The 18,407-nt window shown below is 44.3% G+C and overlaps 1 protein-coding gene across 2 annotated transcripts in view; it reads left to right on the top strand.

Annotated features, from left to right (window-relative positions):
* The window catches only part of LOC102077622 (ankyrin repeat domain-containing protein SOWAHC), a 30,558-nt gene extending 12,697 nt beyond the window's left edge, over window positions 1–17,861 (top strand). For both annotated transcript variants that reach the window (XM_025909406.1, XM_025909405.1), the window contains 3 exons: window positions 12,437–12,509; window positions 15,649–15,744; window positions 17,138–17,861. In XM_025909406.1, coding sequence (XP_025765191.1) covers window positions 12,437–12,509; window positions 15,649–15,744; window positions 17,138–17,286 — 318 coding nt within the window. In that variant the 3' untranslated portion in view covers window positions 17,287–17,861. The remainder of the gene's footprint in view (window positions 1–12,436; window positions 12,510–15,648; window positions 15,745–17,137) is intronic.
* Window positions 17,862–18,407: the final 546 nt, after the last annotated feature.

The raw sequence follows: 18,407 nt of genomic DNA, 5'->3' as shown, positions 1-18,407 counted from the left end.
CTTTATATGTTAAAAAATATCTTACAATGTATCATGTCAATAGTAATATCCCAAAAACAGAAAGCATCGCACATCATGTAACAGAGAAAAAAACAAAAAAACAAAAAAAGGTCAACAGACACGTATCATTTGCAAAATACTTTATTAAAAGACAAAGTTTCCTATTTACATTTCTATGTTTCACGTCACTTTTTATTATTTACTCCGGGATGGGGATGGATGATGTGCGTCCTGCGCCACCCATACGATCTGGAGCGTATCTGAGCCATTTCTGGACTGCTTGAGCAAAGACAAACTCAGACATTGAGTTCGCCCCTACCTGCTGCGCCAGGCCATCTAGGACAAAAATAGACACACACACAAAAAAAACAAAGACAAAAAAAGTCTATACCTGGGTGACAACAGTGGGACACACCAGACTCTTCTGCTGCCCGTGGTCACTTAACTTCAACCTGTGCATTGCTGCTTTGGATATGTTGTCACGGTCTGCGGAGACAGGCCGTGCGGTGGTGTGTGTGATGGACCCAGGTGCATACACAAGTGAGTAGACAGGAGTGAACTTAACAGAAAGCGAGCCTTTATTGTGGCTGATGACAAGGAGTGCAAACAAGGCAGAAGCGCAGTGACAAACTAGACTATAACTAAACTGGAAAAGTGATACTGGGATAAACTATGAAGACACAGGAAACCATAACTATGAATACAAGGACTGGCTGTGACAACATGGAGGGTGGGAACACAGACGACGCGACACAGACTGCATGAAACACAGAGACTAAATACACATGAGGGATGATCAGGGGAAGTGGCCACACATGGGAGCACAGCTGACACACATGAACCTAAAGACAGGACAGGAGAAGTGAAACTAAATACACCGACATTGAATACAGACTTTCAAAGTAAAACAGGAAACATGGAGATTAGACATGACATGAACTAAACATAACCACGCAGACATGACTCATGAACCAGGGAGACTTAGTACAGGGGGAGATGACATAAACAACTAAGAAACAGGACTACACAGCAATCTAGAAATTAACTAGGTGAACTAAGTTAAGGCACAAATGAATACAAACGGTACATAAAACTCAAACACTGGGTCGCTCGACCCAGGACCATGACATATGTTTTTCGGCAACCATCTCTTCAAAGTGCCTGAGTATATCTGACTCTGCTGCCTCAACCATTGACCTTAATTTGTGCCTCCTTGACCAGCATGATGCCATTGTCAGTGTATATCAGATTAAAAAAATAGTGCTATATTTGAAAATAGCCAAATAAGTAAATGGTTTAACACTAGGAATTTATTTAAGGACGTGAGTTTCTTACTTATTTATGGGTGGATGGGAGTTAACAAATCTGATCTGAAAAAAGAGAAAAAAGGGGCACAATGTCAATAAAAAGAGGGAAAACATGATAGCCGAGATACATTACAGGTAGGTAACCCATTCATTATTCAAGGCAGATACCGAAAGTCATGTGCACGTGCAATGTAAAGTCACGTGGGCATGCTGCGTGAGCATTCGAACTGAGTCGAAAGTTTTCGTGTGCGAATTGAAGCGGGTCCTGTCCAATCATCAAAAGTAACAAAGTCATTGTACACATTTATAGAGTTACCTTTACGTTTACCAATCATATATCAGAGATTTACAATTTTTTTAGTACTATGCAAAAAAGCAACTGCAGAGCGACCATCTGGGTCAATGGTGGCCAAGGCGACGGCAAGGCTAACAAAGGAACCCTCGAAGCGTTATGCTAGCTTTATTACTAAATATAACGGAAAAGTATGAAACGAAAATGTTTTCTTTGTTGATACATTGTGTTCGCAGTGCAGTTTATTTGTTGCTGGACTGTAAGATGAAAGTAGACACAATTTCTGGCTCACACATTTTTTCCGAAAGTGTACATTAAAGATTTTTTTACTGTTATTCAAATGTGACCGTCGAAATAACGAATAGAAGAAAATTCATTCATTCTTACCTTATACTAATCGTGGTGCAGGCCAGTGCAGTGCATGAACTTCTATGCCTTCTGTAATGATAAGCAGCTGTTGCTGTAAGTTAATGCAGTTTCATGCCATACCACAAGGTGGCACTATCGGTAAAAGAACATGGGCATGAGAGCTAGGCGGGTTGTTGTTCTTCCGGCTTACCATGCATGGTTAATAAAAGTATGTCGCAGATCACAGAAGGACTCGTTCTTCATAAATAAGGAGGCAAACAAAACACCTTCTTCAGTCAATTCCGCTGAAAGTAAATGTAATTTCCCGCTCTACTGCAGTGTTGCCAACTCCTCAGTAAGGAAAATTGCTATTGGCTGTCCTAAAAGTCGCTAGAAGTCGCTAAATGACGTCATCGCCTAATTTGCATAATTGGTCATGCTAATGTAATTGTAACCTACCTTGTTGGAAAGAGAAATAACATCGTGGAAGAGACATAAAGTGAGTAAAAAACGTCCTAAATGCATTTAGAATTTATTTAGAACTATAAATTAAATTTAAATTAATTTTTTTTAATTATTGTTTTTGGTCACAATTCCAACCCTGCTTGGACCGGCAAAAGTGACCCGTAATTGGCACTCTGGTGGAGTTACTTTGTGTTTGTGTGTGTGTTTATAAGTAGTTTTAAACCTTGTGATCCACAAAACAGCATAACAGTAAAAGAAGAACTGACTGCCTTACAGTCAGTGCGGGAGCAGCGACTTTGCAGTTTGGACGCATAGGTGTGAACATCTCCTGCCCTGATAGCAGCTGGGGGAGGACTATCCTCCGCCTGTGAGCGCTTTGGCACGGGTGAGGTGCCCACGGCAGCACCCGCTGCTTATTGAGAGTAAGAGCGATACGCGTTTTCACGTCAAAAAGTTGTCATAAGTCGCCAGATTTGTCGCTAGTCGCTTTTTAGAAAAAAGTCGCTAAGGGGGTCTGAAAACTCGCTAAATATAGCGACAGAGTCGCTAAGTTGGCAACACTGCTCTACTGTACAAGACTTATGAATGGTTACCTGGAGGGATGTACCACTGTGAGAGGGGTGCTACGGAATAGTCCAAGTGATCGCTGCTTTAATTTCCCGGTCAACTATACATAAATTGCATGTCGACATGATTTTTTTTTAAGCTGGTGAACTGTAACTAGACTAGAAATCATTGATAACGAAAGAACATTCAATCTACTTTCTCTGGTACTTTATACGCGCTCAGTTTCAATACAATTTAACGCTCAACTACAAATCAATGGCTTTTTGATGGTGACCTGTAGGGATGTACCACTGTGAGAGAGGTGCTTCGGAATAGTCCAAGTGATCACCACTTTGGTCTCTGGTCATCTATAAATAGATGTTTTTTCAACGTTGTTGTTGTCACCTGGTTGACTATAAATAGATCAAATATCAATGACAAAAAAAACAACGGTAAATCAACATTATTACAACGTCACTACAGTTAGACCGTCGGCTTACCACAGTATGTCAATGTTGTTACAACATTGACATTTCAATCCTGACCATAACGACGGTTCAGATGAAAAATCAACATCAATTCAATGTCGTCTTCCTATCTGGGTTGGAGAGCAGAGTCCTCCAAACCACAGGAGCCAATCACAATCCTCCGAATCAGAGGAGTTAAAGCCGACATTTAACTTGACGAGTTATAAACTCCACGGCCACAGACGGAGCAACAAGAGGGAGAATAACCCATATTTGTGTCAGCAGATTATTCCCACTTCATCCCCTCGTAAACGCTCGCGGCGCGTGTTTGTTTCTTTTCCTTCACAGTTGATAAAAAAGAGAGCGTGCGCACGCTGCCACCGCTCTGTGTGCACGGCGGATTGATTCAAGAGGGCCAATGTTGTGATTACTTAATGGCTTCCCAGACAGCCGTGGGCCCAGAGAATTCAATTTAGCATCTGTGAGCGTTAATCTGCTGCCTCCGCCCGCCGCCGCCGATCATGTGCACACAGGAGATAATGTTTCAGCCCCAGCAGAGCAAAGCAGAGCAGACACGTCACTTATTGGCTCCATAATTACATAATTAACTTTTGTCTCTGATCGTTAAGGAGGTAATGGCTCTGATAAAAAGGCCCTCAGCTCGAGCGGCCAGCAAATCAAAAATCAATAATCCATAGCACGGCATCAGGAGCAGAGGAGCGCTCGCGCTTCAGGTAACGATCTGGAGGCTTCGGCGCTTTGCTAATGGATTTTCCTGCAGCGCGTAAACGCTCGCCTCGGTGCTGCTCCGAGAGGAGGAAACGAGGCAGATTTAAACTGTGCACCGACACTGAAATACGATTATTATTCATTTCATGAATCAAATGAAAATAAATAAAACAGCTTTTATTCATTCAAACAGATTTCTCGTGAGGACATCTCCGTGTGCGTCTGTCATGCTGTAAAGTCACGGCTGGATGAGAGCGGATGGTTAATTATCTGTGGAGGAAACAGCAAAGCCTTGGTCATTTATAAATCAAGTCCCAAATGTCAGGAAGATTTTTGTGAATATGAAAAAAGGCTGTTTCCTTGTTAAATATGTTGAATTTTCATATTAGACGTAAATGTGTGACAAAGTAACCAGGTCACCAGGAGTGGCTCTACAAGGGGCAGCTGGGGGGGCAGGTGCCTTATAGCCTTTCTTAGAAGAGATGATGATACAATCACCAGTATTAAAATGTTTTTGCATGCCAGGGATTTTCACATATTTCCTGCAGAGGTATGTGCCACCCTGCTGGTCACACAAACAAGAGCACAGAGCAGCTAACAGTCCTTATTCACAGTTAATAACCAAGAAACATCATCAAAGCTTTTTATTTTTGACTTCCAAAAAAACTTTTGTGCCATCGATCTTTGAGTCCCTTAGCTCCACACTCATTTCTCCTGGTCAGATTGTCCCCAAGCAGCTTTGACCATTGTTGGTGTTTGAGCCCACGATTGGTCACTTCCAGTCCAGGACGTGTTCCACTCGACCTTCTTGTTCATGACACTGTTCATTTTCACTAACCTGCCCATGCTTCCAAACCATACTGGGATCTCCACTGTGGATGCGGCTGCCACAAAGATGCTGACCGAAGAACCCAGATCTTTGTGCTCCCTGGAAACTCTGAGGTGTTCCTGGATGTTTGCAGGCCTCAACAATGACCTCTCAGCAGCTGAAGAACACTCGTCTTTCTGTTCAGGAATCCAAGTACCTGAGCTGTAATTTGGCATCTTAGTCAAATAATAATGTAATAATCTGCTTCACATTTTATCACTTAAAATATGAGTAAAGGTCCTTACTACTATTGTATTTATTGGAGATAATGCAAAGATACCAGTAATGTTATATTATTACAGGGCAGCTGTAGTATAAACGCATCATTAGACTGGGCTGCCCCTCGGCAGGCTTCCTAAAGTGGCTAAACAGAGGATGGTGGACTTTTATGAAGTCCCATGGATCTTAAAAGCTGCTCTGCTGCAGTCCAGGAACAAAAACATGGCACTGTGGTGAGCGCGGGGAAAAGCATGTGGTTTAATCATGAAGAGCAGGGGTGTCCAACTCCAGGCCTCAAGGGCCGGTGTCCTGCAGGTCTTAGATCTCACCCTGGGTCAACACACCTGAATCACATGATCAGTTCATTACCAGGCCTCTGGAGAACTTCAGGACATGTTGAGGAGGTCATTTAGCCATTTAAATCAGCTGTGTTGGATCAAGGACACATCTAAGACCTGCAGGACACCGGCCCTCGAGGCCTGGAGTTGAACACCTGTGGTGAAGAAGCTGACGATGTTCACGTGTAAAAAAATGATTGTGAGGTCTAAACATCTTCTTCCTCCTCAGTGATATCATTGCCCTGTTTCTCTGCTTTTCTTTCCCGCCTCTTCATCCCGCCCTCGGCTCATCCTCCTCACCAGCATGTAAGTATGTTTCTGAGATCTCCACAGAGACGAGCAGTCCTACAGATTAGCCGTCTCGCTCTTTAAGTCGATGGAGCTTCAGTCGGAGCGCCCGGAGCGGTGCCGTCTTTGATCTCCTGCATTTAACTCTGTGTTTCTCTGACCTCCTCATGCCGCTCGCCACTCTCTGAAGGGGGTAAGTCTTGTTTTAGTGCACCTTTGAGTCCACAGAGCAGCACACCGCACAAAGCGCCTTCTGGCGTCTCCACCCTGATGGCTCGGCTCACGTTCACGGCACTCTCAAATCTTTCTCGCTCTAGCGTCTGCAGCGTTCATTCTTTGCTTTTCAACACAAGCTGCTGCTCCACAGCAGCGTGTGGAAGCGTGCTTCTTTAATCCCGCTTCTTCTGAGTCTGCGCTCTCTCTGTTCACGTCGGTTTTTTTAAGGTGTTCTGAGACTTTGTGTCTCCTTCTGGACATTTTGAGTCTTTCTCAAGTGTTTTGTACGGTGGCCCTGAAGTGCAAACCACAAAAACAAATCACAAAACGCAAAAACAAATTGAAAAGCGAAAAAACAAATCACTTAACGCAAAAACAAATTGAAAAGCGCAAAAACAAATTGAAAAGCGCAAAAACAAATCACTTAACGCAAAAACAAATTGAAAAGCGCAAAAACAAAAACCAAACCGGAAGAGGTAGGTACCAATGCTGCAACAACAGGCATCACTGATTGGATGATGGATCCGGTAGCCTTTTGAACCGGAAGTTGTTCTGCCGAACGTGGTTATGAGAAAGAGCAGTCAACGGCTGTATCCCAATTCAGGGTCTGCAGCCTTAAAGTACGCAGCCTCAACGCCTAGCAACCATAACACCAACTGCTGGAAACGTTTCATACAGCTTTGACAGAAATGAAGGAGAACATATTTTGTTCATGTGTTTGTTTCTACACGAGCTTTGTGTGATTTAATACGTATCTGAGGCTGAGACCACAGGACTGTAAAATATGATTGCTGGCCTTCATTTCTGTACTGAACAGTCATTTAAGATTAGCTAGTAAATAACAATTAGCTAATGTTGTTCATGAGACTAAAGTCAGTGTAAATATGATATGGCCAATATCATAGTTATTATATTAATCATAAGTTATTACAGCAGTGAGTTTGAACTCTCAAATCAAATCACTTGTATTGTCACATCACATGTGCAGGTACAGCACATGTGAGTGAACTCTGTGTCAAATACTGATCTTCAGTAAAGATTCAAGTAGCAGTTATTTATATTTCCTATCACCTTAAATCTCCACTCAAAGACAAGTATCTCTGACAGTGTATATACAGATGTATTATATATAAGAGACAAACATTGTTCTTTCAATATGTTGGCATTACTAAATTTGGCTCAATGCTTACATATATGTGTAAAAAGAAAATGTACGAGCTGTGAAAACTGTTTCTGATAGAATGAAGATCAGACTGATATATGAAATATTCCTTTATTGGGTGAGAAAATCAGACCATGTCATAACTGCTTTAAGTCATACAGAATAGATATCAGAGCCTTAAACAGGCCGACTTCTGCTAAATGGGTCAAACTGGGCAGAAAGTCTACAAACACATAACATCCTTATAGAATATGATGTAACACTATAGATCAACTTAGCTCAGAATATATAAAGCATATAAACAATTACAGCAATAGGATGCAACAAACAGAGCAGTGCTACTAATCCAAAATACTCAAAGCTTCATAGAACTGAAACAAACATTTATTTTTAGCTCCATTCTGCTGCTGATACATACTTTAGGTTTCTGAACATTAAACTTGTTGCTGCCTTTCATAGTGTGTAACTTGAAGGCCCTGAGTACTTTCTCCCACACTGAAAACACTGGGATGATAACATTATTTGAACATTACCTAATAAGACTGATTCAGGACAATTAGTTATGTTAAACTTTCCTAGCAGTCCTTCACAAACAGGAACAGTCTGTCTATTCTCTCCATCTGTCAGCTGCTGCTGGCTCTTCCTCCTCCTCTTCCTCACACACTGCTGAGTTTGTCCTGGTGGATCATCAGGGGTGCAAAGCCTCACAGATGATGTGCAGCAGTGGGTCCCTCAGTCTGTCCTCACTCTGGACACTTGCAGTCGTCACACATGGAAATCAAATGTGTGATAAGCTGCAGGATTCAAACACAAGTGTAACTTATAAATACATGTTCATACTTTTATTCCACAATCAGAGAGAAAGAAACAGAGAGAGAGTGCAGGACAGACAGACAGGTGACAGTCTCAGGTGTACACACTGCTACAAAACAGCACAAGAGAAGGAGGATTTAGTGTTTGTGTTATTACGAGTGCTAAACAAGAAGAGTTCCCAGATGGTCCAGTGGACACATGTGTGACTCCTGTGATTAAAGCATCTTTCTTTCAGCTTAACGAGTGAACCGTCAGCTCGTTCAAACACACGTTAAAGTCCGTTTGGCTCGACACCACCGAACAGAGGCAGCAATATAACATAGCTAACATTAACAGTGCAGTGAATCCTGCTTGTGCCGTCATATTCAGGACTGCAAACCGAGCAGCATCACTGACTTTCAGCTTGTTGTGTTTGTGGATATATGACTGACTTTAATTATCCATAAAACCATCACATTCTCTGTAAGATTAAGGTCGACTATTGTATTATTATATTTTAAATGCTTTAAAACAAAGTAAACGCTGAAAGTACAAACATCGCTAATGGCAAATAACTTTGCCGACATGTGGCCAACAGTAGTGTTTTAATGTTCCTCATTATTAAACATTTGCACATAAAAAAGTGACATCATATTCAGTACTTACGTTTAGTAGTTTACTCTTCGGCCGCTCCGCTTCTGCCGTCTGCGGCAAAATTATCCACAGTGACTGCCGCGCTATAAATTGTGGGATATGTTGGGCCACGAAGTCTACACCGCCACAGCCTTAAAATTCAGGGAAATGAAGGCCGAATTTGAGGGCCGCATTTCGAGCAGCCTTTGAATTGGGACAGCCTTCGGCGCGCCACTGTGACGTAATCGGCCTTAAAATGCAGCCTTTAAGGCTGCAGACCCTGAATTGGGATACAGCCAACATGTTTTGTCCAAGTTGTGGAAAAAAGTTGGTAGAGCAGTCACCAAACTTCCGAACAGAACAACTTCCGGTTCAAAAGGCTACCGGATCCATCATCCAATCAGTGATGCCTGTTGTTGCAGCATTGGTACCTACCTCTTCCGGTTTGGTTTTTGTTTTTGCGTTAAGTGAATTTGTTTTTGCGCTTTTCAATTTGTTTTTGCGTTAAGTGATTTGTTTTTGCGCTTTTCAATTTGTTTTTGCGCTTTTCAATTTGTTGTGCGTTTTGTGATTTGTTTTTATGGTTTGCACTTCAGGGCCACCGTAGGTTTTGGGGTAAATAATCAGAATCAGAATGACTTTATTTATCTCCAAGGGGCAATTAACAAACAACAGAGCAGCATGACGTTGAAGATAAGGACAGGGCATAAACAGGCAATAAGAGTGAGATAATAAATACACAGAATATACAGTATATACACAGTTTAAAAGTTAAAGGGACTGAAAGGTGAATAAATAACTGTAAGTGACTAAAAGTGAGTAAAGTGTCAGCAGTATAAAAAGTAGAATAGTTTATGTTTCTGGTGTGGGAAATGTTCTTATCGGCTGGAGTTAAAAAGCAGGGTGGCTTTGGGGACAAAAGTGGCTCTCCTCCTCTCAGTCCTGCAGGAAATGCAGCGGAGGCGCCGCCCAGAGGGGAGCCATTGAAATGTGGGGTGAAGAATGTGAGAGGGGTCATTGATGATTTTGGCTGCCTGCCTGAGGGCCTGTTGGCTGAAAACCTGTGCCAGAGTTCTGAAGGCTGAGGGAGTGGAACCAGCAGGTGATGGAGAAGGTCATGATGCTTTCCAGGAAGGCGTAGTAAAAAGTCATCATGATGGGTGTGCTGACTCCAAAGGAGTTGAGTTTCCTAAGGAGGTATAGCCGTTGGTGGCACCTCCTGAGAATCTCCTCAGTGTTGGCAGAGAATTTCAGGAGGTTGTCAAAGATGGTTCCCGGGTATTTGTACTCCTCAACTCCTCAATAAGGAAGTTTTTGTCTGTCTGCTAAAGTGAGTGCAGGTCCACCTGTACAGACAGGTCATGAGACCCAGGTGCTGCCCCTCAGCAGGCTTCCAGATGTCGGTCAATCAGAAGAAAGTGGGCTTTAAAGAGACAGTAGCAAGGCGGCTTGTTTCAGTCAGAAGAATCAGATTTCTTTTGGTGTCTTTGACTTAGTTTGGGCTTGTTTGTGTCTTTTATGGCTGTTATGATAAATAACTGGTTTCATGTTCACAGAAGTGTGGCACAAACATGGCCAGGCCCACTGACCTGACCACCACTGACGTTTACTCTGTTATTATAAATCCATGTTTGTCATTATAGCACAGGAACACAAGGAAACACAAGTATTTTAGAAATCTGTCCCAAACCTGTTTATAAATGAACATATTGTTAGAGACGTTCGACACATGGGACGTCTCTGAGAAATCAAGCAGAACATTAAACCACTGAAACTGCCTTTAATGTTCAGGATGCAACTGAATAATGTGGTTTCTTAATAATAATGTATATTATTATGTTCTAGCATTGGGTCTTGTTCCTACTGGTGGGTTAGGGCATTACAGAAACATCAAACAGTGATTTCTGTGGACTTTCAGGTCGCTGTACCTGTCAGATTCTGAGTTCAGACTGATCAATTAGCAGTTGTTTCCATCACCTTATTTACCCCAGCGTCTTATGAACTCTGACGTCTCCATTATTCAAAGACGGCAACACGTCAAAATTCTGTCATGGATGTGCAGACCTGGAATTATAACATATCGATAAGAGCAGACGTCTGAAACTGACTTTAGAAATAAGTCAGCTGTGACTGTTTCAGTCGTAGCGGGTCTCTACATCTCCAGCGGTAAACGTGAGTCCGTGACAGCGCAGAGGAGCGTGGAAACGTGCCGAGTGAGCGTCTCCAAACTGGTATCTGTGAACATTACTGTAATCATACTACTGTCTACACATACTACTCTATCAATTTATAGAAACGAGCTGTAAATGGGCCAATGGGATCCATCCATACATCATTTGATGAAGCTAACCTTCACAGCAGTTATTATATATGTGTAAACTGCAGAGGGTCGAGCAGAAGGCCTGTCGTCATCTGAGGTAAACTGAGCCTCGTGTTAAATTGTGACTTATCAGCAGGTCATTGTAGATAATTGTAGATGAACAATGCCACTGATAACAGCCAGTAACTGCTGGATAACAGCTGAACGGTGGGGGTTGGGTTAGTCACAGTAAGAGCTGCCTGACTGTGGTTAAGCTACAGATATCACCATCAGAGCAGTGTTTCACTGTGATCTGTTCACAGATATAGACTCAGCTCAGCATCAGACGTGTCCGTCTGCTCTCACAGACACTGGTTAGTTAACGGGTTAGCATAGGTGCTGAGGTGGTTTAGCAGGTTGTATTTAATGAGAGTGAAACGTAGAGCAGCTCTGGGGTGTTGCTGGCACTTCTTGGATCAGGCTGAGGCCTCACCTTGGTGTTCCTTGGCTCTTAGGACCTCCTGCTGAGGTGGCCTTTACCTGCGATATGAAGCTCAAAGTGCACCTGAACACATAAAAGCAGCTCAACCTTTCGGCAAAATGTCAGGTGGCGTGTTTCCGTCTTTCTGCCTTCCTGAAAGTGACGCGTAAGTGTTTATCTGCTGTTTGTTCAAAGAAGCGCCACTCCACCATTTAAACTGAGTGAGCCTCCTCTCATCCCTGGAGGTGTGATGGGAGCGCGTGCGCCTCGTGGCGAGGGCACTGACAGGACGGCAGGAGTGTGACAGCGAGGCGTCTCTGTGTTCTCCGGGCCCGTTTACGTTAACTACAGACCCGTCCTTGTAATGAACACCGACTGCAGGCTGTCTGCTGTCACGGAGCGCACGTTAAACGGTGGCCTGACAGCAAAGAGGGCGTCTGTTTGTCTGTGACACTGACAGCAGCTCCTCCTCTGGGATCCGTCGTGTTAAAGCGTACAAGGGACGCTCACATCCACTTTACACACCCGCCGCTCAGAGGAAGCGGCGTGGACGAGCGTCTGTCAGTGATCAGAGCACTCAGACTGACGCGCTCACAGATTCTTCTTGACTCCAAAGAAACCGAGAACAACAGCCGCTGTTATTGCTGATGGCAGGAAGTGCTCAGCCATTGATGTGAGTGCGTAGAAACGTAACCAAGGTAACAGGTAAACAGCTCAAACACAACCTGAACACAAAGACGACGCACCGGCCACTTGTGCGGGGGGGGGGTTAGTGTTTGTTTGTGGTAGTTGAGTGTTTTTTCCAGTAGTTTGGGTCTTTGTGGTAGTTTAGAGTAAATGTGGTAGGTTAGTGTTTTGTCAGGTCCTGTCCGTGGAATCACCGTGTACAATTACACAGTGATGTAGCTTCTATGACTGAGCTAACGAGAAGCTGCTTCAGTGTTTGCTGCTGTGAGCGATGAGGTAACAGCTGATCATCTTCACAGGGTTACACAGCTCTTCACCTGGCCTCCATCCACGGACACCAGGACGTCGTTCAGACCCTGATCAACACTCACAGTGAGTCAGCCTGCCTTCACCACCTCTCTTCATCACAGTGTTCAGTATCATTAATGTAATTCATTTTTATTTTAATAAGTGATGAAGGCCACAGTCGCACTGTACTCTGCAGCTGCGCCGTTCTTGTTTCTGATATTTGATGAAGACGAGCTCGATACTGACATGTAGAAGTTTGTTTATCGTTCGGAATATTAAAAAGCAGCATGAAAATTACACATTTATTAAGACTGATCTCATCTCAGCTCCATTTTCCCACCTGCAGATCGTTATTGCAGCACCCAGCTCTGCGTGCAGACTTTTTAAAATCGTCTGTCGGTTTATGTGCACATTACAGTTAAAACAGCAGAAATTAGAGCAGCAGCTAACAGTCAGGCCAGAGATCACAATGACCCATCCTCATGTCTGGACTGTTTTTCCACTGAAGCAGGATTCATGTGATGATTTTTCTTCGTGTGAAGTTTTCAAATTGATATTCACACCGCGAGAATCAAACAGCGAGGGATTGTTCTCCTGCACGCCTCACAGGCTGGCAGAGGTGAAGAAGCACTGATGCAGATCGCCTCTGCCAGACAAAAGACCCACCCAGCACTCAGACTGACAAGTCCAGTCCAAACACACACCTCCGCCCTCCTCCTCAGGAAGAGGCAAGGCAGGGAGTTGGCTAATGAGCTAATGAGGCACGCCTGCGCTTCAGGCCGCCAGGCGCTTCATGATGGACTTGTGACAAGCTGTCGACACGTTCGGTCCGCAGGGTCAGACACAAAACATGTTTCCATATGGCCACAGAGGAGAACCCGCCAAAATAAAACGCAGCAGAAAATCAGCAGATCTGAGCTGCCAATCAAATGTCTTTAGTTCAAACTGTATTCACATGAAGCTCCACCCACTGCAGCTCCTGACCCACACTGGCGGCTCAGATATAAACGGGTCTCCAGCCTTCTCCCAGATTCCTGCAGGAGTTTGTCGTTTCTGCGCCAGAGAAGATGAGACGATGAGCATGCAGAGTTCACAGACCCCTGAGACGATACAGAAGCCAAACTGTGCAGGACGTCGGTGAGAGCTCCTGAAACTCACACCAGAAAGCAGCTGGAAACCAGTGAAATTACAGCAGCCGGACTCAGCTGGTGCTCTGAGTGGAGATACGGTTTCAGGAAAAGGCCTCCTCGCTGCCGTGGAGGCGAGCTTCGGTTTCTCCTTCTGAGGCCGGTGGGTGGAGCGACGGTGGGAGTTAAACAGCCTGTAATGACCAGAGTCGGTTACCAACGGTAACCATTAGCTGCTAAGCTCAGCCTCCAGCCTCCTCAGAAGGAATATCACCGCGAGCCGCATGTGTCCTGATTAAACTTCCCCAAGTTTTAAACGTGGCATCAAACAGTAAAGTTCAGCAGGAAGAGTCATCCCACAGCTAAAAGCCTGCAGGAGAGCGTTGGTGCAAACACGACACACAGGGCTGTGTCATTCATCACCTGATGTTTGTTATCCTGGTCGTGAAGCCTGCCCAGGCTCTGCTTCAGCGACACCAGAGGGGTGAAACACTGATGTTAAACATATGAAGTGTTCCACTCTGAGCTCTGGGAAGTTTTATCTTTTGATCCCTGTTCAAAATGCAATTTTAAAAACACTTCCGACTAAAGACTCAGGATCGAAACAGAGTGACAGAAGTGAGCAACACGAGAAAGTTCAACAGGCAACACATGTGAAAGCTTAACACCTGAACACAGTGAACACGCTGTCAGTCATCCTCCGTTTAATCTCCAATAATCACCCACCGCCTCCACGAGGCCTCCACGAGGCCTCCAAGCCTCCGATCTCTGGAGATCACAGAGATCCAAACTGGTTCCTCCTGGAGACGCCTTTCACAAAAATCATATTTAAAAAACAGCACTTTCACTAAAGACCTTCAGCCAGAGACTTTACTCTTCATATCTGTGTTTTTACCATCCATCCATCCATCCACCATCCCTGCATCCATCCATCCATCCATCCATCCCCCATCCCTGCATCCATCCATCCCCCATCCCTTCATCCATCCACCATCCAACCATCCGTCCATCCATCCATCATCCACCATCCCTGCATCCATCCATCCATCCATCCATCCATCCATCCCCCATCCCTGCATCCATCCATCCCCCATCCCTTCATCCATCCATCCACCATCCAACCATCCGTCCATCCATCCACCCATCCACCATCCCTGCATCCATCCATCCATCCATCCATCCCCCATCCCTGCATCCATCCATCCCCATCCCTTCATCCATCCATCCACCATCCAACCATCCGTCCATCCATCCATCCATCCACCATCCCTGCATCCATCCATCCATCCATCCATCCATCCCCCATCCCTGCATCCATCCATCCATCCATCCATCCATCCCCCATCCCTTCATCCATCCATCCATCCATCCATCATCCAACCATCCGTCCATCCATCCATCCACCATCCCTGCATCCATCCATCCACCTAAATATCCATCCATCCAACCATTGGTGGTTGCAGGGTCACACAGACTGAGCTGTCAGGAAGTCACATTTAAAAGTGAAAAACTTTGTGAGAGAATTGAGCAGCTCATTTCTAAGTGATCCAGATATTGAAGGAAAAACAAACCTTTACTATCAGCGGCGTTCCTGTCAGAGATGCATGTTTCTGTCTTTTAGTTGATGAAACAAACGCTGAATGATGACCCCAGAATAAGCAGTTTTTATCTCCTGCTGGGCAGCGTCAGCACACAGACAGCTTCCTGTCAGTCTGTCACATGAAAGCCAAAAATAAACTGAGATGTCTTTCATTAGCGATCGGGCCAAAACGCTGCGCCCCCGAGCTGCAAATATGAAGACAAAGGCTTAAACAGAACATTTCACTTGAAAGGAAAGGCAGGGATGCAGGTCGACATCATTTACTGTGTCTCCGCAACTCTCTAGTGTCCTCCTGTGAATTTCAACCCGAGTTAAGATTCACCGATGGAGATGTACCTCTCGATATGTTTCCGGCGTCTCTTTGAACCCTGCAAAGATGACGTCTGAACGTTCACACCTGTCAGTCTGACTCCATTGACTCAAATAGGATTCACACAAAACGCCAACACAATACGATTTTAATCCAGAGGAAACTGTCGTGTTTTGTCTTCATCAGATGCTAAAACCAACATCAGAGATTACCACGGGAAGATGGCCGTTCAGTACTGGAGTGGCAGCACCGACGTCTTCGACAAACCCGAGTCTCAGTCAGGTCTGTCCAACAATTATTATAAGAATCACTTTTTTATATTTTCATTACCAGAACCATGCTGCCTGGGCTACGGAAGCCCATCTGTGCCAGTGAAGTTACTCTGTACCAGGCTCTCAAACTCGTGGCCCGGGGGCCGCAAGTGGCCCACATCACCCAAACATGCGGTCCGTACACTGACGTGAAGAAATCTAATGCAGTCTGGTTTTTGAAGTGGCTTTTTGTTTGTTGTTGAGTTCAATGTTGAAATAAGTTCTTTAATGATTGAAGGCAACATGAGCAGAGAGCACAAACATGCTGAGTGATTGGCTGTTAGTTCAGTGACAGAGTCACAAACTCACTTATGTCTGCACTTTGATTTTACACACGAACACAATGACAGCAGCAGTGCTGCCACGTGTGTGCAGAGACAGAGGACCGATGTGTTTGTTTGGTCACTCAATGAAAAGCTTCAGTCAGATCAAATCTGTGTTCATGTTTGCAGTTTTGTCTGGTTATACAATAATTGAAATTTAAACAAACAAAACATTTTAGGAAATATTTCTGCGTGTTTTCTTGCTTTTTTGTATTACTTGAACTAAAGTGACCCACAACTCATTTAGGTTTGAGACCCCTGCTCTTTATAACCTTTATATTTATTTATTTATTTATTTATTTATTTATCATTTTAACACTTTTTTCTCACAATTTTGACTTTTTGTTATAATTTGAATTTTTTTTATATTGAATTTCTAAAAACGTTTAAAGTCGTCACAGTGAACAGAAGCTTCTGGATTATTATTATTACCTGTTACTCATGAGTGAAGTTTTCTCTCCTGTTCTCTGTAGTCACCATGTTTTGTCGTTCTTTCCATTTAAAAAATAAAGATGGAAACTCTATAATGCCAAAGGAAGCAAATCTGTATTTCACAATAAAAGCATGACCTACAGTCTATAGAGTCAGTAATTGTTGGTTCAGTGTCATTAGCGAAGATATTTTCAGACCTTTGCTAATCTGAGAGCGAGTGCAGCGACCATGCTGGTCCCAGAGGTGGGAAAAAAAAAAGATCATGTCACATTTATGTCTCATCAAAATGGTTAATAGATGCATGAATACTGCAAAAACAGAGTGCAGCATCTAACAGCTGAGTGATCCAACAGCTGAGTTTCACGCTCTCCGTGTGGGCGAGCGGTCGGCGTCGGTGGATTTTCCCTCACAGAGAGTTTCTTCTGTGTGCCAAGCCAGTCGGATCTGACACTTAGGGTTAAAATGAAAGTGTCTGTGTTTCCAAAGCTCAGTGTTTCTGGTTGCAGATGGATCCGTCTGCTGCTCGATCACAGAGACGTTATAACAGGAGGGTTTAGATCTGTGCTTCGGTCAAAGTTTGACCTCAGTTGTGTGTTTTGTTGTTTTCAGGCGGGAGGTGTGTTCGCCGTCGGCGGACACAGCGTTACGCTCTGCCATCCTTGCTGCTGTCTCGCTCTCGCAGTCAGGGACAGCTCAACCTGGAGTTCAGGACGCCGCCTCAGTCCTGCTCCCACGACGCCTTGGACCTCCATGTTTAAAGTTCCTCGCCCTGCCTGAAACCCGGTGACCTGCTCTGTCCTCGTTCGGTCCACTCAAGGTTTCTGGGCTTGAAACCACAGATGGCTGCAGGAGGTGGATGTGAGCTGTGTTACTGCTAAAGAGCAGACCCGGACCTGAACACAAGATGGGCCTCATTTTAAAGCCAAGGTTCATCAAGCAGAGGTGTCAAACATAAGGCCTGCGGGCCAGAATTGGCCCTGCAAAGATCCAAGGAGGACATGAACTGTAAGTTTGCTGATGAAGCCCTGCCTCATGCTCATTCAGGCCTCACCAAAGTGATGAAGAACAGATAAAGAATTAAAGTTTTTTCACTCTTGACTGTAGAAACGTGTTTTTTATAGAAAAACAAAAACAGACGTTTTCTGTGAATCAACAGAAACGTTCAGTCTGAGCAACGAGCCACAGAACCTCTCCAATTTTACATATCTTTCTCTTTATGTAGAAAATCTTCTTATTCAGATATCTCAGGGATTAAGTGTGTGGAGTTTCACCGGGATGTATGTGTCCCACCTTGTTAAATCACTTTGATGTTTCCTGCTTTAAAGCAGGGGTGGGGAACTCCAGGCCTCGAGGGCCGGTGTCCTGCATGTTTTAGACATGTCAGCTGATTTAAATGGAGAAATGACCTCCTCAACATGTCTCAGAGTTCTCCAGAGGCCTGGTAATGAACTAATCATGTGATTCAGGTGTGCTGACCGAGGGTGAGATCTAAAACCTGCAGGACACCGGCCCTCGAGGCCTGGAGTTCGACACCCCTGCTTCAAAGGAACCAAAGGGAAAATAATCCAGAGGTGTAGAATTCCAGGAACACAGGATGGGATGCTCTGTACTGATGTGTCGGTGCAGGAAGTGCAGATGCTTCCAGACTGTGCTTCAAAACACCCGCATCGCGTGACCACGGTTAGTTCGGACAGGTGGCTTTTACCAGCTGAAGCAGAGCTGGTAACACCTGGAGAGTACAGGTGTTTCGACCCAGTGAAAATGTCTCGATATGACCTGTTTGAACTCTGTTCCTTGATTTTCTCTCAGCATGCTCTTAGCACGAGTTTCAGTCCAAACACCATTTCATCTTATAAACTGGTTTGCTGTGCATTGCCCT

This window comes from Oreochromis niloticus, linkage group LG7, assembly GCF_001858045.2.
Source record: "Oreochromis niloticus isolate F11D_XX linkage group LG7, O_niloticus_UMD_NMBU, whole genome shotgun sequence".
Taxonomy (NCBI): Eukaryota; Metazoa; Chordata; class Actinopteri; order Cichliformes; family Cichlidae; genus Oreochromis; species Oreochromis niloticus.
The sequence above is the reverse complement of the archived record's forward strand: the minus strand, read 5'-3'. Positions and strand labels throughout refer to the sequence as shown.